Source organism: Abramis brama, assembly GCF_963993115.1.
Source record: "Abramis brama genome assembly, chromosome: 24".
NCBI classification, from domain to species: Eukaryota; Metazoa; Chordata; class Actinopteri; order Cypriniformes; family Leuciscidae; genus Abramis; species Abramis brama.
In genome coordinates, this window is record NC_139986.1 from 7,306,837 (window position 1) to 7,331,899 (window position 25,063).

The 25,063-nt window shown below is 38.9% G+C and overlaps 1 protein-coding gene across 4 annotated transcripts in view; it reads right to left on the reverse strand.

Annotated features, from left to right (window-relative positions):
* The window catches only part of arhgap21a (Rho GTPase activating protein 21a), a gene marked incomplete at its 5' end in the record, with an annotated part of 101,973 nt that overhangs the window by 50,611 nt on the left and 26,299 nt on the right, over positions 1-25,063 (reverse strand). The window contains one exon of one of the 4 annotated variants that reach the window (XM_084103457.1): positions 3,560-3,826. The exons of the other annotated variants lie outside the window; for them this stretch is intronic. Within the exon in view, the coding sequence (XP_083959583.1) occupies positions 3,560-3,826 (267 nt within the window). Of the gene's footprint in view, positions 1-3,559; positions 3,827-25,063 lie in introns of those variants that run through there. 4 annotated transcript variants of the gene reach the window in all.

Below are 25,063 nucleotides of genomic sequence, written 5' to 3' on the forward strand. Positions count from 1 at the left end.
TCCACTGCAAACTCTTACAAAGAAATGAGGGACGTTTGGAAAGGCATACTAGCATACTACTAGTCCCATACTATTTGTGTGTAGTATGCAGGATGCATCCTGTGAATACGATGTCAAATTTTTGGATGATTTTTAAAGTCCCCCTGTGGAGAAAATCAAGTTCCTAATGTTGTTTATATTTCTTGACATTTTCTTGTTAGAGTTCTGTCACTTCTGTCTAGTTTATTTCTTGGTTTTGTGACAGAGCCCTGACACTCATGTTTTGTCTTGTCTGTGTATGAGCGCGCGGATTCAAGCGTGCTCGAGCCGTGCACTCTTGTGTGTGACTTGTTTCATGTGCGGGGCATGGTGTTTGGATCCCGTCACTTCGGTCTAGTTTGGCTTCGGTTCTGTGTCGGGATTCAGACACTCATGCTCCGCGTGTTTGTATTTCTGTTTTGAGCGCACAGAACGAGCCTTTGCTCGTTCTTGTGCACTCTGTCTTGTCACGTGAGCGTGCGGTTTCGAGTTCGCTCGGGCCGTACACTCTTCTGTCTGCGTGTGTTGTTGTGTCATGTGTATCTCACGTTTTGTCTTGTGCTGTGTAGCACAGAGCTTGTATTTTACACTAGCTGTGTGCTTTCATGTTGTCATGTTTTGTGTGAACACGTGGCTGGTGATTTGTTTTACTGGCCATGTGCTTGTATTTGTCTGTTAATATGAAAAATCGGGTAGATTTAGCAATATAGCGGCTGTATGATGTATATTATGAATGTATGATGAACTGTGTGCCTTTCTCCACTGACGTTAGAAGTTGTTCAAAGCGTTTCTGATGATTGTTAGAAGGCAGCTGTCTGACTCTGAGATGCAAACAGGAACATGGTTTGTGTAACATTCGCAACACATTATTAGCTGTTTGATAACATAGTCAAGCAAAAGGCTAATCATATTAATAACCGTTATGTGCCCGATGCTGTAAAGAGCCATACCATTGTGCAACGTTTACTACAGTAAGCTGGCCGAGTGAATCTCTGAACTGGCGTGAGTGAGTGGAGCCGGGGATTATTAGCATATTCATGAATCCACGTATACTAAATGAAGGAAGGGTGTAGAGTTGCATTCAAGCTATTTTAAGGCATGAAAACAATTCACAGGAAAAAAAACGTTTAAATCGGTCATTTTGGTGATCAACTACAGGGGGACTTTAACATTTCCTTCTTTTCAATTATTTGGCCACACTGCCAAACAGTGAGACAGATATCTTGATTAAAAATGCAAAATGACTACATTATAAGTAAAATGAACACTAGACACAAATTTCTATATTAAAAATGCAACGTGGTAAGCTCTCGCAACAATATTATTGCTGCATAACACTGTTTCACATGCAGTTTTATAAAATAGTATGTAGCATACAGTATACTGAAAAGTATGCAGTACACTAGTATTCTATTTAAACATATTATTACAAGGAACTAAGGTGTTTTCTCGGAGGCAAGGGAGGCAGTGCCTCCTCAAAAACTGGATGAGAAAACAATCCACAGTACAAAATAAAACAATGCAAATATTACAAAATATTACATTAAAAAAAAGAGTATAAATTACTAGTTTTCCTGAAGTGACACTGTCCAACAGAGGCACCAGTTGTTGAAGTTACCGTGCGATAGAGTGAATCTCTTGCCTCCTCTGAGCTCATTGATAATAATGGTGTTTATATGGGAAGACAAATTAAAATGTAAGTAAACAACTCACCCACTTGATATTACCTGGAATGGCTCCACTTTATGCCACACAACATGAAATTATTTGAAAACGTTATCTATGAGGGTTTTTTTAGTTTGGTGAAATTAAAGGAAGCCTAGATCTCTGTGTCTCATCACCTCTACATGAAATATGACATTTGTTACTGTGTTTTTATAGTTATTATTGTAAAATGTAAAAATTTATCAGAACTTTCTGGCATCATTCCATATAATCAAACTGCTGTGTGAAGGATTCTCTTTCCTGTCTTTGCTCTGCTTCATATGCTAATGCTACCTTGACTCACACACGTGGTTTTCCAACAACACCCACTATAACATCACAACTTTCCTCTGCCTTTCATTTTTCATTTCCCTACCATTAGCCAGTCACAGTCTTTGTGGTGGGCACACAACCCTGTTTCCAATGCTAAATTTAACCTGTTAAATTATACAGCTGGAAAAAGCTCTCATCTGAATGGCAGAAAGTCCAGGAAACGTGAATGACTGCCCTGTGTGAGAGTCCTTTGCACCAGAAACAGCATCATACAAACCATCCAGTCCATAAAACAGCATGAATAATACACACAATCCCATTGGTCATAATTCAAATTCAAGAACTAGTTACATAACAATCACATTTCACTACCAAGTACATTTGTTTTTTAAAATGCACCAGTTACTTTAAACTTTAAGAAGAAGTGGTGTGTGTTTAATGGTTTTCAGAAACTTGGTTTGAAATCACATTCATGTGTTCTATTGCCAGAAAAGTTGACATACTGTTCAAAGCTGCTAATTCCGCCAATATATTTATCAGCCCATCCAATCTACTGCATCTTTTTTGTTCGTCTAGAAAACAATAGGATGAAATTGAGACTTTTGCCAAAAAGTTTTTTGTTGTTGAGAAAAAGACCACAGCAATCTGATATTCATAGGATATCTCAACAAGGTCTCAAAATCATATTTGACAAGATACCGAAATCTAATCTCACAATGAACCCAAACTTTTCTCATCAAATTCTTCAAAGACCAAATAATTTGAGGTATACTATCCACATTCATTGTATAGCTTTATTCCTCTACTGTCAACAACTGTCTCAACTGTGTCTATTTCCTTTTCTCTAATGAAATGTAAGGAGAAACATCTGAGACAAAGCTAATAGTTAAATGAAAAAATAAATAAATCCATTTTATGGAAGTTTCCTCAGCTATAATAGAGCAACCTCTAAGCAATAACATTTTCTTGCTAAATGCTGTCATGACGAAATACACAAATATTCATGTGTGTCCTGTAGTTATGGTAAGCGTGAGTCACTCTTGAGCCACAGCGGAGCTCACTGTGAACACATAAACGTCTCTCTTTCTTGAACACACACTTTTCCAAAGATAAAAACATAGAAACAACTCAATCACAACTCTGTTATCTAGATGAAACCATCATCCACAGGGTTTGGGTTTAAAAACGTGAGCAAGTACCCAATCAAAAGTCTGTTCAATCCCAAGGTTCCTCTTTTGGGACCGTTGCTTACATAGGAACAATAACTGAAACGTGAAACCAGGGCACGTACACACACAGTTGTCTTGCTGTGAAAAATATGTTACATGTTGGCTCAATGTAGGAGACCTAACCAACCACCCTGGATGTGAATGACGAACAAAGCATTCCTGAGAGCCATCTCCTTGCCCCCCTCAGCCCTGCGTAACTCAATACACCGCTGGGAGCCTCTGTCTATGTGGAAGCCCTCCATCCCTTATATGCAGGACCAGACTGTCACTATGAACCCATCTTCTCCTTTTTAGTTCTGCTGCTCTTAACCTACAGCAGATCCCGAGAACCTTACCCAAGCCCGCATGCAGTTCCTCGGAGTTGTCTTCTTCAATCTGCGCCAAGAGACATCCTTCTGGGCCTCCCGGAGCCCCAGTTCCACGTCCCCCCAGTATGCCCTGGCCAGGAGCTGGAACCAAAGGCAGGAAGTGTCCGATAAACAGCCGTCCACCCCTGTCAGACAATCCCAGGCACAGGTACACCCTGCCACATCCATTTGATCTGAGCCGTCCTTCCCGGGCAGAACGCAGCCGGTACACGCCCCATTCCTCTGAGTGAGCATGGCAAAGCCTGCTGGTCCTTGCTATTGCTGCTTTCCTCTGCTGATCTTCTGATGATGTGATTCTTTCTTGTTCTTCGCGATCCCTCCCTCCCTCTCTCTCTCGCTCTCTCATTCAGACTAGGAAGGCAGAGTGCACATGCATGAGGTTTCCATTGAGACACGGAGCATGTCGGGGAGAGAGTGAAGCAGGGAAAGAGACCGTCAGAGTGCAACACATCTGCCTGCACTGGACGAGATGGCTTTCTCTTCTCATTTTACATGTCCCTTATTTGTTTGTTCTTCATTGCTCACTGCAAAGCTACTCTACTGCCCATCTCAAACGTCTCTTGAAGTAAGAGTTTCATGCACCATGTAGACATAAATTAAATCACAATGGAAAGACCATTTACTAGTGATGTATGCTAAGGCTAGCAATGCATTACTATTAATATTCCTCAAAATTATGGTTAGTCATCTAAAAGGGCCTTAAAGGAATAGTTCACCCAAAAAGGAAAATTAAGTCATCATTTACTCACCCTGTAGTTGTTGTAATGCCGTATGCCAGGGATAGGCAACGTCAGTCCTGGAGTGATACTGTCCTGCAGAGTTTAGCTCCAACCCTAATCAAACACACCTTAACAAGCTAATCAATGTCTTTAGGATCACTAAAGCTACTAGCAGGTGAGTTTTTTTCAGAGTTAGAGCTAAACTCTGCAGGACAGCGGCACTCCAGTCCCACTCGCACTTGTCCATATAAAGGCAGTGAATCGTAACCAGCATCAGGCTTTTTAAAAAATATGATAAATTGTCACATAGCTAATGATCCCATGCAACTCACGAGTATCCTTCTGACAACTAAAATGACAAATGGGACACCCTACGGTCTCATGGACTTAACAGACACGCACATGTGGCAGCCATTGTCCACAAGAATGACTTCTGACCTATAATGCTGCCTGAATCATAATCATACACTGTTCGTTCACTGGCCAGAGAAAAACTGGCCCCCAGACTGAGCCTGGGTTCTCCAAAGGTTTTTTTCTCCATTCTGCTACCTGATGGAGTTTTGGTTCCTCGCCACTGTCGCCTTTTTCCACCTTTGTTGCCATTGGCTTGGCTTGCTTAGTTGGGGACATTAAATTTAACATTTAATTTAATATTCAACAATAATATTGATCTGCCTGCATTGACACTATTATACAAGAACTGAACTGAGCTGGACGATGACATCACGGTTTACTCCAGAGCAGTATATATATATATATATATATATATATATATATATATATATATATATATATATATATGAATAAACTAAATGAATAACTTTTTTAAAAACAAAAATGAAACATCACTGAACTTACTTAAGCTGAACTGTGATGCTATTTTCTTCTGGAAACAAACTTTTTTGCATTATTTTCCTGTTATTTCTGTAAATCTGCTTTGAAACAATCTGTACTGTAAAAAGTGCTATATAAATAAATGTGACTTAACTTGACAAGACAAGACCATAAGTGCATATGAAGAGTGCCATTTGAGACAGGGCCATAGAAGTAAATGTTATGACATTCTATGAAATCCCTAATATGGACAGAGTTATCCAGCTTTCACTGCAGCTGAACAACATGCAGATAGAAACGTTTTGACTCTATAAACGTGACAATAAACACACAATTGAGACAATATAAATCTGTATTCTTCAAGCTACCTCGGGAATTTTCATAAGAATTAACAATATAGATGATCGGCATAGACTTTATTATTGTAGAGAATACTATAAATTAATATTTTTTTTGCATCATTTCATGATAAGACGCCACATAAGATCACAGAAGGTGGTTATTTTAAACACTCGACTTAAGTTATATAGTGGCTTTGGAAGAAAAACATGACATTAATGGCACAAATTGTTGTCTTTTGATGCTATGCTAAGATAACATGCTGTTGCCATGAGCGATAAATCCACCTAAGCTGGAATGGCTCTTCTTTGGAAGAGCATTTGATACAAACACAAAGACTGTGAAGCTAGATGTTTATAATCAAAGAAATAAGGAATTTTTATTCACACTGTTTCAATCGTCTTAAGCTTATAAATAAAGCGTGCCATGCCACCATCATAAGTACAGCAGTTATCTCGAATATCACATTAGGATATCAAACCTGTAAGGGTCACTGGTTCCCAACCCTGAGTACCCCCCAACTGTGTACATTTTGAATGTCTCTCATATCTGAAACCCATTTCAGGTTTTGGTGCAAACCCCATTTATTTTGGGGTCTCTACTAATGAGCTGATAAGTTGAATCAGGTGTGTATGTTTAAGGAAACAAAGACTGCGTACGAAATAGCCACTATTTAAAAAGGACAGCTATTTTGTAGTGGAGTCCAAAACCACAATGGACCTGCCTACCTATAATGCACTGTGAGGGTCGCAATGAATGAATTTCTGCTTAATGCCAGAAGATGGCGCCCACAGCAGAATCATACAGGTGCAATTATAGGTACTCAAGGACCAGGGTTTGGAACCACTGAGATAGAAAGTAAAAAGTGGTTATGAAACACTAAATTAAAGAGCACTTATTATGGTAGTAAATATGCAATATTTTTGTATAGTACCTTTCCTTTAGGGTGTAATATAGCTGTATGTTCATGTAAATTATGTAAAAAACTAAAGGTTGGGAAAGTGGTTTCTCTATGTAAATGAGAGCGCTCCCCTTCCCCTTCTGCTGCGAGGGAAAAAAAACATGGAATGGACTTTCAATACCAATGCCATTTGGAATGACGTATGGGTGAGTAAATGATAACCACATTTCACTTTTGGGGGCGAACTATCCCTTTAAATCAGAGCCTGCTTTTCTACAAACCACAGGATCATGTCTAAAACAGTAGTAGAGCATCTCTCAGTTCATCATCTCCTTTAGTGTTATGAAATATGAGCACACAGTGGCATGAGAACAACTCATGTGACCACCAGCACACAGACCTGCAGTAGACGCTCACAGCTGCTTTATTTTAAGACCTGCTCAAAACAGTGACCGGTCCTGGTGAGATAGAACACCAAAAAGTGCACTGATAGACCTAAAGCATCTCAGCATCCCAACATAAAAACCAAAATCACAAACAAAACATCTATATAAAGCTGCACTTCCTCTGAGAATCAATAATTCACTCCTTAAATCTCATGCACAAACACTTTCCATATCCCACAAGCATGTCCCGGGCTATTTTTTGCGAGATACACAGAGAGCTTTCAGAAATGTGAAAACAGGAAACCAATGATGGCATGCTCATCTTCATTCCTCTACACTGGCATGGCATCTCATTACCACACACATTCCTTTAGACACACACAAGCGCTCACTCACACTATTGCGTTTGGAAAACATATCACAAAAATAACCCGTCCAGCCATCTGAGGCATCCTTGTTTATGAGGATCATGGTGAGACTGAACTCAAAGGGGACACTGTGTGATCCCTGCTGAATATACCAACCCAAAAAAGAAGGCATGCTACGGTATTGGCTGGTGTTCATTCCCAATGGGTTTCGCTCCACATAAAAAAAAAGAAAAAAAAGAAAAAACAGTTCAACAACGTGTCTAAAAAGAAAGCGGCCATAGTTCATAATGCATTTTAATGTGGGTGACGCTACGAATACTCTAAGAACAGATTTGGACGAGTGAAAGTTCCTGTCATTTATGACACATCATAAGAAATCCTCAAATAAAAACATATTCCAGCTGGCTGAAGTCATACAGTGTATTTTAATGGAGGTTATTTCATATAAGTAAGGAGGGGGCAACACCCTGCTGCCATGGAAACAAACAGGCCATCACACCGTGTTAGACTCTTACCTTCATGTGATGTAATAAGAGATACAGTGGCCCTAAGTTTAACAATGCATGAATGCTGTTACATTGTGTAACTAAAATATTAAACTGAAGGCATTTCATTTTAAGATTTAAAGTAAAAAAAAAAAAAAAAAAAAAATCATGTACGGGTTTAAACTACTTTAAAAAAATAGAAACAATAATCTGATTTTATCACTTACAAGATAAACAGTCAGTCCTGTGTGAACATAACTAAAGCTTTTTAGGGCAACTGTATATTTCCATTCCATCAGCTACAGAAAGTCTTCTTCTTCAGAGAAAATACGTAATCAAGTGGATTTCATTTGTTTTACATTTGAAATATTAAACGTGTTTAATGCCTGCTACAGAGTGCGATTTTGGCAATCCTATAAGATCATTACAAATCAATCTGTGCGACATGGATCTAATAAACGTGGGTACAACATGCATGTAGACTATGATGATGACACAAGGCTACAACGCAAGTTAGTATAGAAGAATAAAGCATCATCAGCATGCGCTAGTGGTAAACAAATAGAGCAAGATTAATCGCACTTTGGCAATTGTGGTTTTTAGGTGCGCTGAAAAAAGGGGAGCAAAAGAGGAGCAAAACGAAGCAAAAGAGGAGAATATGGACACGGTCATCATGGCTAGTTTCCCTAGCCAAGAGGCCAACTTGTGCAAATGAAGCTAAGTTTTAGCACCATGTCGCGTCGATCAATACACCATTTCATGTTGCATTTTTAATGGCAAGTAAGTAGACGTAGGTCGTAGCAGCAAACACACTGTGAGAAGATCATGCTATATTTCGGACACTGTCAGAAAATTATCGCAGGCTATCTAAGGTCGCAAGACCGGGACAACGAACCTCTCTCACTGTACGACGTTGGACCACCGTTTAGGAGCCACGACCACAGAAATCGCCACGATTGGTCATCTTTTGTCTGGGACGGCCCAAAATTGATTTTAGATCATTCAATTAAAAGGGATAGTTCACCCAAAATTTTTAATTATGTCATCATTTTACACACCCTCATGCCAACCCTTTCGTTCATCTTCAAAACACAAATGAATACCACATCAAATATGGTAGGCCTAATCGGAAGGCCACCAAAGCTAACCAAACCTGGCTGGGGGGGTCAGTGATATCTGGTGTATTTCAACAATTAAAAGGATAAAAGCATGTTTGCACACTATTTCAAAGGTTCACAAGCATGCACTTCAAACAAACCACAATACACTGAGCATCTTTTGAAATCCAGAGTGTTAAAGCCTTGTGGCATCACAGGTGTGTCACTTCAATAGACCTGTTGACCTTTCAGCGTATTGACAGCGTCGTTCCACACCCCTTTGCCTTTTTTCTTCTGTATGGAGAAGAAGATGTTTAGCAGAAGGTAAATGCTGCTCTTTTACATACAAAGCACACAGTGACCAGGGAGTGTACAACACCAAAAAAACACCATGAAAGTTTCCCATACGACTTGTGCACTATGTTCCAGAAAAAAAAGTGTTCTCTGTTAAAATAAAACTACTGGTTTACACTTTAATTCGATAGACATTCTACTAACTATAAGTAACTTTGCAACTACATGTCAACTAACTATCAAGAGTATTAGTAGACTGTTAGGTTAGGGTTAGGGTTAGTAGAACTACATGAACTTACAAAGTTACTTATAGTCAGTAGAAATGTCTGTTGGGGGACTAACACAATAAAGAGTTAGCAGATAGTATACTAATACTCGAATGGCAGCTAGTTGACATGTAGTTGCAAAGTTCCCTATAGTTAGGAGAATGTCTAAAGTGGACTCTCGAAATAAAGTGTTAACAACTTGATGTCTTCTGTAATAGATGCTAGTAGCACAAAACCAAGCCAATTTGAAAGTAGAGGTTACGGCAGAGCAGCTGACAGCTCTGAACTAGATCATCCTCAGACAGCAGTGTTTCATTAAAACTCTTCCTGTAGCAGGTGAGCGTTCTTACCACAAAATCACAGCCTGTAAAATTAACAGCAGTTTAAACATCCCTCTGAGCTATTGTCTGCCTGCTACCTTTATAAACCAGTAGCAGACTTTCTCAACTACGTTCTGAAAACATATAAAAGACAGTAGTGTAACATTACAAAATGAACTAGAGCCATATCCATGAACTTTTGGCAGCCGTAGGAATGGCTTTTCTGATCAGCTGAACGTGGCAGTGGGCACAAACTAAAAAAGTAGCATCATTAATGTACCACCACAGTACTTTTTAAGTAACAGGGTTTCACACTTTTTTGTCTGACTGTGGTCTCTTAACACCCTCATGTCACAGCTGAGGGCAGCTTTGCCAGGGGATTGTGGGTAAATGCATTAGCAAACTCCAGGCCAAGCAGAACATGCTGTAACCATGGCAGAGCAAGAGCATTGTTTGGGGTTTTTCCCCTTTATTGCTAGGTAAACTAAAAACCAAATTAGTGCTAAAGAGGGCGTCCTAAGGGGAAAAAGTGAGCCAGATTGTGGATTTGGACGTTCTGCAAGTTGTGAACCAAGAGCCAAACACAAACACATGCCGTTTACTTTACCTCAATTGACAACAAGTGAAAAAAATAGGCACAGTAAGGCCGTGTGTCCACCAAAGCATTTTTAGCCAGCTGAAAACGCTAGGCGCTCTGTTGAATTTTGTTCCGTTATTATGCTTGTTGTCATCTGATGATGTTGTACAAGTAGAATGTGGCGGTTGGTCGGTGTGGTATTATTCCCGCCCCTCCTCCACTGTGACAGTGACAGTGATGAGCGCTGCGTTTTACCCAAAGTTGAACATTCTTCAACTATCGGCGACCTGTAAAAAAACGGCGAATGCTCAGCGCTTCAGCGTGAAAAAGATGTTCAGCGCCTCGTTACGGTAATGTGTTCTTACAAATGAACAGCTCATTATCTGCCAGTGTTTGCAGTGGATCAGAGTGGATCAGTTTGCAGGACATGCGTTTTTTCGTCCAAATATAAATTTTGATGTAAAAATAAAATAAAAAAATTTAAATTAAAATTACAATTACTATCTTTTTATTAAATACTCAATTTTACAGTGAAATATAACAGTAACATTTCTTATTTAGTTTTTTAGTATTTAAGTACATTTTTATTTAATAATATTATTCAATTATATTATTATTAGTAGTAGTAGTAATAGTAGTTGTAGAAGTAGTAGTAGCATTGTTGTTATTATTAAATAAAAAATGTAAAATTACTAAGTAAAAACAATATTTACAAAAATTTTGTCAAATCACATTTTAGATCACAATTCCAGAAAAAAAAAAACACAATTAGATTCCCTGTAGTGTAGTGTATAAGCATCCCAACCCCCATAGATGTAAAAGATGTGGAAAAGATCAAAAGTGTGGCTACATTTCACCAGGCTCGATGCCAACAGCGTGCGATTCAATATTTGCGACAAGATAATTGCTGCCAAGACTGGCAACACGACAAATCTGATGAAGCACTTGACAGTGCACGGAATAAACTTAAGTCTTAAGAGCAGAAAGTTGCTCTGTCTTCGACTGCAAGAAGAACTGGAGTGCGTCATAAATGAACTGAAACTCGTATAGGCTACTCACCTCACAGACATGAGAAATAGGCATATAGAAAGCTTGAAATGTCTACTTTAAATGAACCAATTCGAATAGAAAACAAATACGCTCTGATTATGTAATCCAAGGTGCATTTCCTCTCTATAGGTGCACACGTTCACTATACTGCAGAGATGACGAGTCAGCAACAACAACTTCATCTTTTCAGCCAACACTTACTCAGAAAACACTTGTTGATTAAACAATTAAAATGTCTCCTTGCTATTTTTTCCTGACACATTCATAATCATTAGGCTACTTTTTCCAGTGTTTTGCGACAAGCTTTATGCGCGGCATATATTCCGCCACCCAGTGGCCTATATGAGTCTTTGAGTGTGTAAAAAAAGTCAACAAAATGAAAAAATAACACCAAAGGTTTTTTTTAGGTAATATGTCATGTAATCTTGTTAGGACGGATTTCATAAAATTGGTATCGAAAAAAGTTCAGGAACCAGCATCAAAGTAAAGGTATCGATATCGAAAAAAATGTAACGATACCCAGCCCTACCTATAGCTTACTATAATGAGGGGGAAAAATATATAACTACAAAAACATATAATTTAACGTATAAAGCATATTCATATTTCTTGCTAAATTAAATACAACTCTGAAGCTTTAGACATACAAGTAAATCTTTGCAAACCATTGAGGTTTACTTATTCAAATCCTGGTGCCTAAGATTTATTGGCCGATTATTAAGGTGGATTTGTGTGACAGAAGGAACAAGACAAAAGGGATGGAGTGGATCGGCAGCGAGAGATTAGAGCCACAAGAAGACCACAAAGGAGCCTGAGGAACCCTAGGCATTCATACCAGAGCGAGGCAGAGGAAAGATTAAGCTCTATTCAGGAGGCCTAAGACTCATAGAGAGGGCAAATTTAATCCGGGCAGACTGCATCTGGACTCACTGAGGTATGTCTTACAGTAACAAAAGCTTCCTTAATGGAGGCTACGGGAAGAAAAATCACATGAGACCCCTCATAACCCCCTACCATATGGAGTTCAGTAATATGCCAGCTTCACCCAAAAATCCCTGCCTCCTGAACTGGTGTCACTGGCACACTCCAGTATGCTGCGCAGGAAGTGAGATAGCACAAACAGACGGGCCATTATGTGTAATAGCGACTCGTATTACTTATTTCCGAGGTAGGCAGTTGTGGGAAAGTCATTCCCAAGGGTAGAGGTATATTGTGGCATTTCTGCTCATGAGAAAAGCCATTCTAAACTGTTTGTGTGGCTGAAATATGGCAAATAACAGTCAGTTAGGTAAGTGTTGGGTAAGTTACGTTAGCCTAAACACTGAGCATGACTAAACTGAGAAGGTTTAGTCACACTGGTTTTCCCCGTCCACATGACGGAAAGAAAACAATATCCTAAAATTCTGGTCTACTGACCAAACATCAACATAATCTGTTGAAGAGTCAGTAAGTCACACCTATAGATTGTTTTGGCCAAAAAAAAAAAAAAAAAAAAAAAAAAAAAAAAAACCTTGCACACATTTCCTTGCACTGGAAACCATGTAATGAAACAAAACACTATGATGTGTTTTTTTTTTTACATCAAATGTGAGTCACATTTCAACCGCATTTTAGAGAAGTTTTGGTGTGTGTGTGTGGCCTGGTAAACCCTAGTCTCAGCCTCAGACGTCACACCCATGGACCGTTTGCTGAACGTCTTATGCATATGGCACACTTTTCTGAAAACACTTCAGGAGTTTCGAAGCCGCAATCTGATTGGTTGAATTCTACAGGATGTCCGAGAGACGTGCACGTCGCATTCTTTATCGGTCCGCCTGGAAACAAATGCGTGACGCCAAAGCCCCTCGTGGAAGAAGAAAGCCATTGTGTTTACAACTGTGACAACGAGCGCTTACCAGGATCAACTAAACGCTGGATTTTCAAAAGTATGTGAAGTTCGCGGCTCCATTGTTGCAGTAAACTTGATCAACGTTCTTGAATGAATAATTTATTAGATGCACGCCGGTCTGTTATTGTAGGGACGCTGATATTATATTGCCACGCCCCTAAACATGTGAGTCAACAAACAAAACAAACTGTGAACAAAACAAACTGTGATTGGTCAAGAAAAGCTTCGATAGAGTCCAGACCTTCGGCCGTCAGTCTGAAGGTTTGGCTACGCTAGACTAGGTAAACCCTACATTATGGGGACAAAATGTGCCCACAAAGATGGCAATATCCAAAATCCTTGTCCTTGTGGGGACATTTTTTATCCCCTTGAGGAAAAGTAATGTTTTTTGAAAATGAAAAAATGCATAAAGTTTTCTGTGATGGGTAGGTTTAGGGGTCTGGGATAGAATATACAGTTTGTACAGTATAAAGTATAAAAATAGTATAAAATCATTATGTCTATGGAATAAAATAAAAGGCCACTTAAGTGTACTTAAAGAGAGTACACTTTCATGACTATGTTTCTTAACACTTAAGTACATTTTTATTTAATTACAAACTGTGGGACAAGTAGACAGTATCCAATATACGGTAATACGATATATCAGGATAATGGGCACTTCGAAATACCATTCGAAATACCAAATTCCATATTACGATTTATTTAGATTTTTAGAATTCCACTTTAAGAATAAAGTTAGAAGTAGCATTACGTTATACAAGGACTATTATTTTACACCTGGATCTACAGATACGGAGAAGATTCCTAGATCCCTATTGAACACCAACAAAGGGCCCAGGGCCCGATGGTGCGGGTGCAGGGTCTGAGGTGTCGTAGCTATTGCTCAGTGAAGGGCCCTGCCATTGTCCCCACGGGTCCCCAGACACTTACAGACAAATGCTGCTGTCAATCACACACCCTTTCATGCGTTTAACAGCAGCTGCTCCCATGCAGAAAAGAAGGCAAAATATGTTTGTGACAAAGGAAGAGTGTGGCGATAATCTGAATATTTGCATTCAGACAGATTCTGCCTGAGGGATTGAACCCAATCTGACAAACAAAACCAATGAAAAATTAAAGGGCTGTGAATGGAATACCAAAAAAAGAGAAAATTAATAACATATACAGTGCATATACGTAACATTCCTTAGGAACCATATAATACAATAAATTTGATTTTATGCAATGGTTTTATAATTAATAATTTTATTTAGTTTTTTTGTAATTGTTTTACTTTAAAAATACATTTCAAATCATTGTTTTAATAATCGTTTGTCGTTCTTTAAAGAAGTACACTTATTTTGACGTGCATGCCGTTTTAACCCTGTATGGCTTTCTTTTTTCAGTGGGAAAAAAAGAATATATATTTTTAACTCTTCCACCATAATATTGTTCATTAGCAGAACTATATGCATTTATGGGTGATATAGATTTGAAATAGTGCAGTAATTTCAAGTTTTGAATTCCTACTAGTGTTGCACGGTGTATTGATACTTCAAAAGTATCGCGATACTCGGAAATGAAAAACGTCACGATACCTAAATTTAACAGTATCGATACAAAAAAAAAAAAAAACGCCTCCCTATGGACGTCTGTGTTTTTTTCCTGACGCACGCAGCAAAGAACCTGCCGCTGTCAGTGTCATGTGACAAAACACTACAGCGAGATGGCTGCATGTGCGAGCACAAGTGGCCCACGACTCGTAGAAAAAGATGACGCGAGGAGTGACATATGGAAGTACGTTGCCTACCTTGCTCTGTTGCACGGTGCACCGATACTTCAAAAGTAAATCGGAAATTAAAAACGTCACGATTCCTTAATTTATTAGTATCGATACTTCTAAGAATGACCGCGTTCAAGATTTGTAAGGCCGGTGACACACTGGCTGCGTGTCGTGTCCGTTTTTATTTCGGCTCCCATGTTAACTGCCTGCGTGACACACGCGTCTGGGCGCAGCTCGAGACGCGCGGAAAACGTGTGCATGCTAGAAATAGAACCGACGCCTATTTTTCACGTGACACGCAAGCGTGTTGGAAGCGTTTCCAGGCAAAATATGTCATTTGTCATGTCATGTCATTTTGACACGAATACATATTAATAAATGACATTTTGATGTTTGAAAGTTTTGACATAAATATAAATGTAATTTAAAAAAAATATGATCGATTTTCAAATATTGCACCTCTCAATACAGAACGAATTATTCTGTAGCCTATTTTGCCGTCAACACTGCCGACGTTGTCTTTGCTGTTATTTATGTTTAACATGAAGTATAGGCCTTCCACAACTCTCTCTCCCACGTCAAATATATCACCAATGAGGCTTATCATATGTTACCAATATTAAACATTGTTTAATATAATCGCTGTTCATATTTTTATTCAAAGTTCAGAATCAAGATAAAGCTCTTATGTTTCTAATGATAAATGAGATAATGCTGCTAAATTTATCATTTTTTTTACCTTGAATGTCATTGCTCTAATGTATTTTTTTATATTTTGATATTTCATATTTTGTTCAAATGTTTAATATATCTGCTGTTCATATGTTCATTTATTAGTGTGTTATATGATTAGAATGTTGTCCCGGTTTTAAAATAAAGCACAGCAATGATATTTGAGAGTGTTTCTCCCTTTTCAGGAAAAGTATCGAAAAAGTATCGAAATCGCAATACTTGACTTGGTATCGGTATCGAAACAATAATTTTGGTATCGTGACAACACTAATTCCTACTCCAAAGACAGCATTCAGATAACATACACTCAGACACACTCAGGTCTAGACACTCAAAACACATTTATCATTCATACAACTACCTGACTCATGCACAAACAGGCAGAGACATAAACATTTGGAAATATAAGGATCATGTGAAGGTATGTGTGGTGTGTCTAATGATTCAAGCGTTCCAGTGGGCTGAAAGAGGTCTCAGTGTTTAATGTACAGCAGCACTGGAAAAAACTCACACAAACAGGGCCATACAGCAGCAGGGCCAGAGCAACTTACACATATCTCTGAGCATTCACTCAAAAATCTATATTCTGACATCACTTAATTATTACATTTAAATTACTCACCCTAAAGTTCTGCCAAACTTGTATGAATCTCTTTCTTCCGTTCAATACAAATAGATATTTTGCTGAATGTTCAAGCTGCTCTTTTCCATACGATGAAACTGAACAGGGAATAAGCCTGTCAAGTTCCAAAATTGGCCAAAAGGCACCATCAAGGTGGTCTATGTGAATCGTGCTGTATTCCAAATTTTCTCTAAAGTCATACAACAGCTTTGTGTGAGAAAAAATCCAAAATTTAAAGGGATAGTTCACCCCAAACTGAAAATTGTCGTCATTTAGGCTACTCCCTCTCATGCCGTTTCAAACCTGTGACTTTCTTTCTTCTGTGGAAAATAAAAGAATATATTTTGAGAACAGTGCTATTATTGACATCTAAACGTAAAACTATTAAAAATAATTTTCATTAATTGATATAAAGCTGAAATAAAAAAAAAGTCTAATAAATATTAGAAGAGTAAAATAAATATTTATTAAATAATCAATAAAATCATAAAAATGACAAAAGCACAAAACAAAATTACTTGAACTTAAAAATTTTAATTAAAATGAATAAAAATAAAAGTTTAAATATTAATAAATACTATAATAGTATATAAATAATGCTAAAATAAGACTAAAAAAATGTTTAAGGCGTTTATGAAACAGAATTTGATCAATTCAGCAAAAAAAATATTTATTTGTGTTCAATTGAAAATGGGTTCAGTGGGTTTGGAACAACATGAGGATACATAAAGGAATAGAAAAAATGAAAATGAAAATGAAAATGAAAATTCTGTCATTTAAATGACCACACTACTCATAGCCTTGCAGATGTAAACATTGAGAGACAGTCACAACAATTACTTTTAAAAGTTAAATTCAGCTAAATTACATTTCATTTTCCAAATGCATTTCCAGGGTCAGTTAAGACAGTGGTGTAACCATCTTACTCAAAGGAAACAGTAAGAGACACTAACTAGAGAGCTGAACAACATAGCACAGACCCCCCACAGCTGTTTAGGAAACAGAAATCCACCATAAACTTGCCTGAAACTGCCATTAGAACTTGCCATTGGACTTTCTGAACTTTATTAGTAGAATTAAAACACAACATATGAATGGAGCGTTCTCAGATAATACCACGCACACACAACCGTAGCTGAGACATGTCACGCATGTTATCAACTGCGTCTCCGATGTCTATTTCTGTGAGTGATGAAATATTCACAAGCTGGATCCCAAATTCATTAGTGCTTTGAAAGACATGCTTAAATCTAAAAATACCCCGCCTGCACATGAAAGATTCAGATCGATATGACTCCCGTGAGCATCCAGTATGAGTGTGAGCTCGGGTCTTTCTCGCCATTGGTTGATCTCTCAGTTGACATCAACATTTGGATGGAAAGAGTTTCCAGCATGATGACTTCATATCGAAAGAGCCAAGTGGCTGGGGTTATACTGGAGAAAACAAGACTTTGGCCAGTTCAGTTGTTTTTACGAGCAGTTGCTGTGGGCTTTGGTGCAGTTTACAGGACGATAGTCCTGACTGCTGGAAACAGGATCTTCTAAAGATTGCTGGAGCCGTTAGTATGACAGCAGCGGCCCACACCCTTAAAGCTGAACACAGAGTCATAAATTAGAGGGGGAGTTTTAGACAAGAAAGAAAAAGAAATCAAGAGAGAGGGGGAGTCATGATCACATAAATTGAGTGGTTTTGAACTATCCACAGCATCTGCGAGTGAAATTAGCATGCATAGAAACTGGTGTTTTCCTCTTTTTAACAGGCTCAGGGCCCCGGCACATGGAAGAACACTGTGTCTCCGCCTCCATCAGCTGATGGGTGTGTGTATCGCTCTCCTCTCACACTGCTAATGTAGCAGATCTCCACACACGGTCATACTGAGGTTTTAAACGAGTAGTTCACCCTACTTACCTGACTTATGTCAGTAAAAATATATATATTTTATTTATTTATTAATTCAGGCTATTTTTCCATACAATTAACTTATATGGTATACTGGGGGAAAAGCCATGTGATATCTATGTGTGAGAAACAGACTGAAATTTAAATTATTCACTTACAATGTTCTTCTGAAACCAACAGTGTTAAATGTAACTAATGTCAAACCAGTGCTATTATGTAAGTATTTATTTTAGTATTTTTTATTTTAGTTTACGTTTTAGTATATTTCTATCCTTAATTTAAGTCTTTCAGCTATTTTATTTCATTAGTTGCCAAATATTTATATTCTATTAAGCTTTATCTCAATTTATTTCAAATTTTAACAGTCTTAGTTTTTGTTATCAATAACAACAGTGTCAAACAAAATAGAATGAGATTTGAGAGCAATGACAGAAGAAAAGTTTTTCCATGAAAAATAATTTAAAGGGATAAATGGGATTTCAGCCAACATGAAAATTATCATCTTTTATAACCCTCATGTCAATCCAAAACTGACTCATTCTTCTGTGGAACATAGAAGATAGCTTGAGGAACTTTTGCAGTATGAAAATCCTTTTGTCTTTCACGGGAGAAAAAATTGAGTAAACTAATAAAACCCTTTAAACTAATAAAAATGATAAACATTGTCACATTTATCATCAGGCACATGTCCAACACCTGTGCTCTCCACTTGCCTCCTTGTTGGGTCTGAAGATATGAGAGTTCCTGTGATCTTAGAGACCACAAAAGGGTGATATCACCGATCTAAAATATATCAGGATTCTCTAAGGACAGTGGAGGAGGCTGTAGGGGAAATCCTATCTCTGAACAAGCCCATCTGTCCTAACACTGGCCTTACGAGCTGTATGCCCAACTGTCTCCTCCAAGGCATTCCTACAGAATTGAGTAGAGAGATCCCAAGCAGGATTTGCTTTGATTTACTGTCTGCTGTGTTGTAGTGCTGTAATCAGTCGTTTTGCATAATGTCTGTTCTCAGCTGAATCCCTTGTGGAAAGCCAGAGGCTGGAGTCTACCACGAATATAGGGTTGAGGTCAGGTCAGGAGACTCGGGAGGAGAAAGAGGTGGAGCCAGTGAGAAGACGTAAGCCTGGAAAAATGGACCTTAAGGTGGAGTAGTTTCTGAAGACTTAAGAGAAATACTAGGATGTTAGATAAATTAAACTTATGATGATAAATCCCTGAATCCTTGGTTGACAAAGATGATGGAAAAAAATAACACTGACAGTGAATTAATACAAAATTTGAGGCAATATGAGTGCCAGACTATTGACAAAAAAGCGTTTAACTTTATGCAAATATGCAATGACTAGGTTCCAGATTTACTAACAGCTTGCACCAGCGCAAACCCGCATAAAAAAAAAACTACTGTCAGGATTTACTAAAGACACGCAGTGAAAAATTAGTGCTGAAAAGGCGTGGACACAGTTATTTTTGCAGCTGACCTTATTGCATAATTATGTATTTATAGGAGTTTCCTTTCAGGCGCAAAATTTATGGGAGGAGAATATTTAAATGAATCACGCAAGGTGATTTACTAAGGTTTGCGTTCGTCAATGTACTGGTGTTTGTGCCATTATTTACCACCCCAAAAAAGCACATCTTAAACCAGATGCAACGTGGTAGATTGCGTTGGTCATTATGGAAATGATCTGACTGCGTCTGGCTTCTTTAAATTGCGGGTCATCAGTAGATCACATGCAGACCTTTCCACTCCCATCGGCACTGTTTTGGAATTGCACTCTCACGCTAATTTGCCCTGTTTAGTAAATCTGCTCCTAGATGGCCAATAGGGGTATAGACAGTGAACCTCATGTGATCTGCCACATGATACAGCTGGATACTTTTTAAATTCTAATGTTTAAAAATAGTTCACCATATCCAACTCTACGTTCTATTCTGTCACGCTCTATATAGCAATTTTGAAAACAGGAACACATCTTTAAAGGCAAACACACACATCAAATAGACGTCTGGGCATTGTACGCGAGCAGAGCTATTAAGGAGGCAGAACACAAAAGCATGCAAGTTCAGTGGTGCCCAATTCTGCTCCTGAAGGGCCACCATCCAGCAGAGTTTAACCCCAACCCCAATAAAACACAACTGAACCAGCTAATCAAGGTCTGCAGGGTAACTAGAAACTTCCAAGCCGATATATTGGGGCAAGTTGGAGCTAAACTTCGCAGGATGCTGATAAAGGACTTCAGGAGCCGGACTGGACATTCCTGTGTAAGTTCTTGGTGAAATCCACCACTGTGACAGCACTGTGTTAATGTTCGAAAGGGGAATACCAAGGAACAAGGAATCTGGATAAACATAGTTTTCTTTTCCACTTTGACATTTCAATATGGTTTCACATTGCTCAAAAAGGTCTGCAGACATATGTAGCGTTTGTCAAAACACAGGGTCTCTCTGTGGTGCTGTTCCTGATTTGTTTTTAAGTTCTGCTTATGCAATCAGGACCAGGGCCATATGAAGCTTAGAACAGGCCATTAAACCCTCCACATCTCCATCCCAGAAGCTCTACATCTTTAGAAAACCCTTCACCATGAGCTCTGCTGCTGGGGTAGACTCACACAACACCATAGAATCATGTTATAGATTATAGTTATAGATTATTGAATGATTTCACATAAAATTATAGTTTCACAACCTCTTTTAAGCACAGAACCTCTTTCCAAGCATCATTCAAATGATTGTATGTTAGCATGTGTCTTCTTGACAAATGTGTTTGCTGGATTTGATGTAACATGTTCTGTTCCTTTATTTCTCTTTTGAAACAGTAATGGTGTTGTGTAATAAAACAAGAGGCATTTAAAATTGCAGAGAATGTCTAATGAGAGTAGGACTGCGTATGTTGAAAGAGGGGGTCACACGCTGGCTGAAAACATTACTCACCTGGGTACTATTACACTTAAGATAAAATCTCTGTTGCAAGGAAGTTTCTCTCTCATTTTCTGTTTTTGCTTGTGGAAAACCATTGCTTCCGCATAACTTAATTTTCTTAGCTTTGGCATTTAATCAATATTTCATTCATCTACTGCTGTCAAATATATCATCTATTTATGGCAAACCTGCACTTTGCCTGACACTTGGCAGTCTGGAGATAACCAAGACTTAATCAAGCCAGATGAATCGATCAATCAGTCAATCCCCAGTAGGGACCAGAATCAACAAAGCTTACTTTAGGATCTCAACCTCTCACACAGGCTGATCTTGTTAAATCCAGTTCTTTGGGCACCACAGGAGCATCATCAATCTCCTTCAGTTGTGTAGTAGAGTGATGTTTGGCACATGCATTTAGCCGAAAAACAACGAGGTGGTTTATGGAATGGAACTACTTCCATTGTTTAAAATAAATCGGCGTCTGTTCAGGGCATCACCTCTTGACGGTCGACTGTGAGTGACGTCACGTCCCAACACGAACACGCCCCATAGCATAATCCCACCCTTGACACTGATTGACAGGTTTCCGTGTAAGGCATCGGAAATGGAAATACTAGGGATTGCGATTCCATTTGAGTTTTGGCTGGCTACATACGCGACGCTGAGAAAGTGAAAAAGCAGACGTGGTAATTGAAATTGCTATTTAAATATGACAGGGTCAAGACTCGTAAGATATGGGAAACACAGTTGCAAACGGACTTTGCATTTCCATTTTAAATTTGGCAGTCACTGTGCGTTCGCTTAAACGAAAATGCAAACGGTAATGCGCGATTTGCATTTGCGTTTGGATTATGTCACATTTTATGCGTCCACAAATTGAAAACGCAATTGCAAATACAATTTGCAATTCCTTTTGAATAATGTCCGGAATATCATTCCATAGTGGTTTGTATTGTATTAGAAACAGAATTCTTTTGTCTACACACGAAAGACCAATATATTGGTTAGATGAATTTGTGCGCTAATATTTGGCCATTTTGAGATGGCATTGACATCTTTTCCCATTTTTAATAAAACACTGTTTAGTATGTTTATTTAGCTGTTTGAATTATGGGGACAGTTGACCCAAGCACAAACTCTCTGCTCTGTCCAATGAGAGTCATCTTATTTTGGGGTAGACTAACTAAGGCGAGGACAACTCTTGGTTCAGGAGCAGTCCCAGATTGACGGCCAGATGGCCCCACCAGCTAAGACCACCATCAGCCTAGGTGGGGGGTTTGTTAAGCTTGAGTGACTGATTAAGAATCAGCCTTTAATCTGGACTCAGGCAAGAGTGAATAAGTGTGGGCAACCGGGCAAAGCCATTGGACACAGATCAGTTGGTCTGTATTTTTTATCAATGTTAAGATAGTTATGAAGAAGTTTGCCAAATAGGGCTAGTAGTGGAACAAAGTAAGATGGAGAAACAAGTGAAACTCTCATGACATAAGAACAAATTAATTAATTACTGTCTATTAGTTTGCAGGTGCATTTAGCTACATAATTGTCTTGTTTAAAGGCATTTAAAAAGATGTTAGAGGTCAGAGTTTATGGATTAGATCATTGTAAAAAATGTAAGATTTTGAAAAGACTCGGCCCAAATGCTGCCCTCTGCCCTGTGATCCTTGTCTGAGCCAACACTTTGGTGACATGCCAGATAGGCTGTCAGATAGTGGTCCTGGGGAGTCCATACCAGAAAAGGCTTGGCAAAAGGATTAATCAAGGATGAACAGCTCCCATAAAGGGGGCACTCATGATCACCCTTCTACATTTTTTAAATCCATGTCCACATTAAGTACGTCATTTGAGACAGGGCCAAAGATGAGACGAGCCGCTGTGGACAAACTGTCTAATAGGAACAGATCGACACAGCTCAAGGACCATGGTGATGCACTGTCCTGATGTATGAAGTCTGTTGGTGGGAACAGGGAGTATGGCTCGTTGTCAGTGAGTGTAGATCATGCTGTACATTTGTGTCTGAACTACATATTAAAAGTGAAGGTACAGTAACTGAATAAAGACAGGACATTTAGCAGCAAATCTTCCACACTAAAATATAGCTCCCTAAAATCTCATCTCCAGCCTCCCCCTGAGCTTGGCAGCAAGCATGTGCCCTAAAGTTTGAGGCTTTAAAAAAATAAATCAATCCTTTAAGCCTTTTAAAAGGAACTGGAATTTATCCGAAGGTTCCATGATGAAATCCTGATATAGACAGAGTATGTTGCTCTATGTGTAACATAAGCCCTCAGAAGAGGCCAAACACAAAGACTCAAATGGTTCAACTACAGTAACCAGGTAACCTGCAAAACACTGCCCAAGCTTACACTGTGAAAAACAACTCCAGAGTCCTGTATGAGCAACTCAGGAAATTACATAATAAAGAAAAACCTACAATGACAATCTACAAAAGGGCAGTAGCAGATTTATTTTCTTGAGAAGGCTCAGATCCATCAATGTATTTTGCAAAATACTTTGCTTGTTCTTTCAGTCTGTTCAGTTTATACTTTAGTGTGCTGGTGTACTTGGAGATGCCAACCGGCTAAATAAACTCACCAGGAAGGTAGATTCTGTCATTTGAGTGGATCTGGAACCTCCAGAGTTTGTTTCTGAGAGAAGAATGATGTCCAAACTGCTGAACATCATGGACAATATGTCAAACCCCCTCTATGACATGATGGTTGGATTGTGGAGCCTGTTCAGCAGAAAGCATGTCTTGCTTTGGCGCAAAAGGGAGAGCTAAAGGCAGTCATCCATGCCTATTGAGAGAATTCTTGTACAATTCTTCCATCACATGCAGTAGCATTATGGACTTGAACTTAAATGTGAACTTTGGTCTCTTTGAGGGCCTCTTTAAACAGACCAAGAGTCTTGCAGTGGCAAGTAATTTTTCAAACGCTTTGTGGGGGTAGTGAAATTTCAGACCAAAGACATTTCAATGTGTGCGTAACATACAGAAAAATAGAGGCCTCGTTTCTTATTGTGGGTGGCTTGATGCAGTCACATATCCAATGATTGTATGACTAAAAAATCTTTATTTTTTTCAGATTTTAGGCAGTATCTTGACTGGTTAGCATTGGGTCAGCATGTGGTCCAGACTAAAGTACTAAAGTGAAACTGTGGCTTCGGAAGTGATGCCTGAGATCAATGATATAAATATCCCCAAGAGTACAGTACCTACCGAGTACTGAAATGAAATTGAAAAAAATGCCTATGCCTATTTGATTGCTTTTCAGACTATCACACCGTGCAGGACAGTGTAGGGGTAGTTTGCTAGAGGCAAATCTCTTGCAGAGGAGGCTGTCCACTCTGTTGCTAACATGACATTAAGAAAATGACCATAGAAAATGACACTCTGACATTTATGGCAACATCTATGGATTGTTATGTTGTTTGCATTGATGGAAGAAGACACCCATTAAAAGACACCCATTATCATCATAACAGTGAAATATCATCATCACCTCAATGACCTAAAGAGTTCTCAATACTGAACTGAGAGTGGTCTAAGCAAAAAAACAGACCTGTCTGAGCCAAACTCTCCATTTCTTGACAGTCCTCAGGCCTGATCTCAGCGGAGGGTGAAGTCATAAGGAGAAGAGGGCCGGGCCTAGAGAAATATGTTCGCTATTAGAGTTTAGGGTCCCCCCCCCCCCTTCCTCCGCTGTCCCACCCAAAACTAAAGCAGCTGGGCCGCCTCGTGACCAACATGATTAAAAGCAGTTGGGGCCCTTGGTGAGATATGCACAGTGGAATGTAGTGACTGGATATGTGTGTGTGTGTGTGTGTGTGTGTGTGTGTGTGTGTGTGTGTGTGTGTGTGTGTGTGTGTGTGTGTGTGTGTACTGTGAGCTTAAAGTGATCCGTCAGGAAAAGTTTCACAACACAAGAGGACGTACATTCCCACACCTGCATCACACCTTATGCATGTCATTACCTCCATTCTGTAATTTCCCATATAAACAGACCAG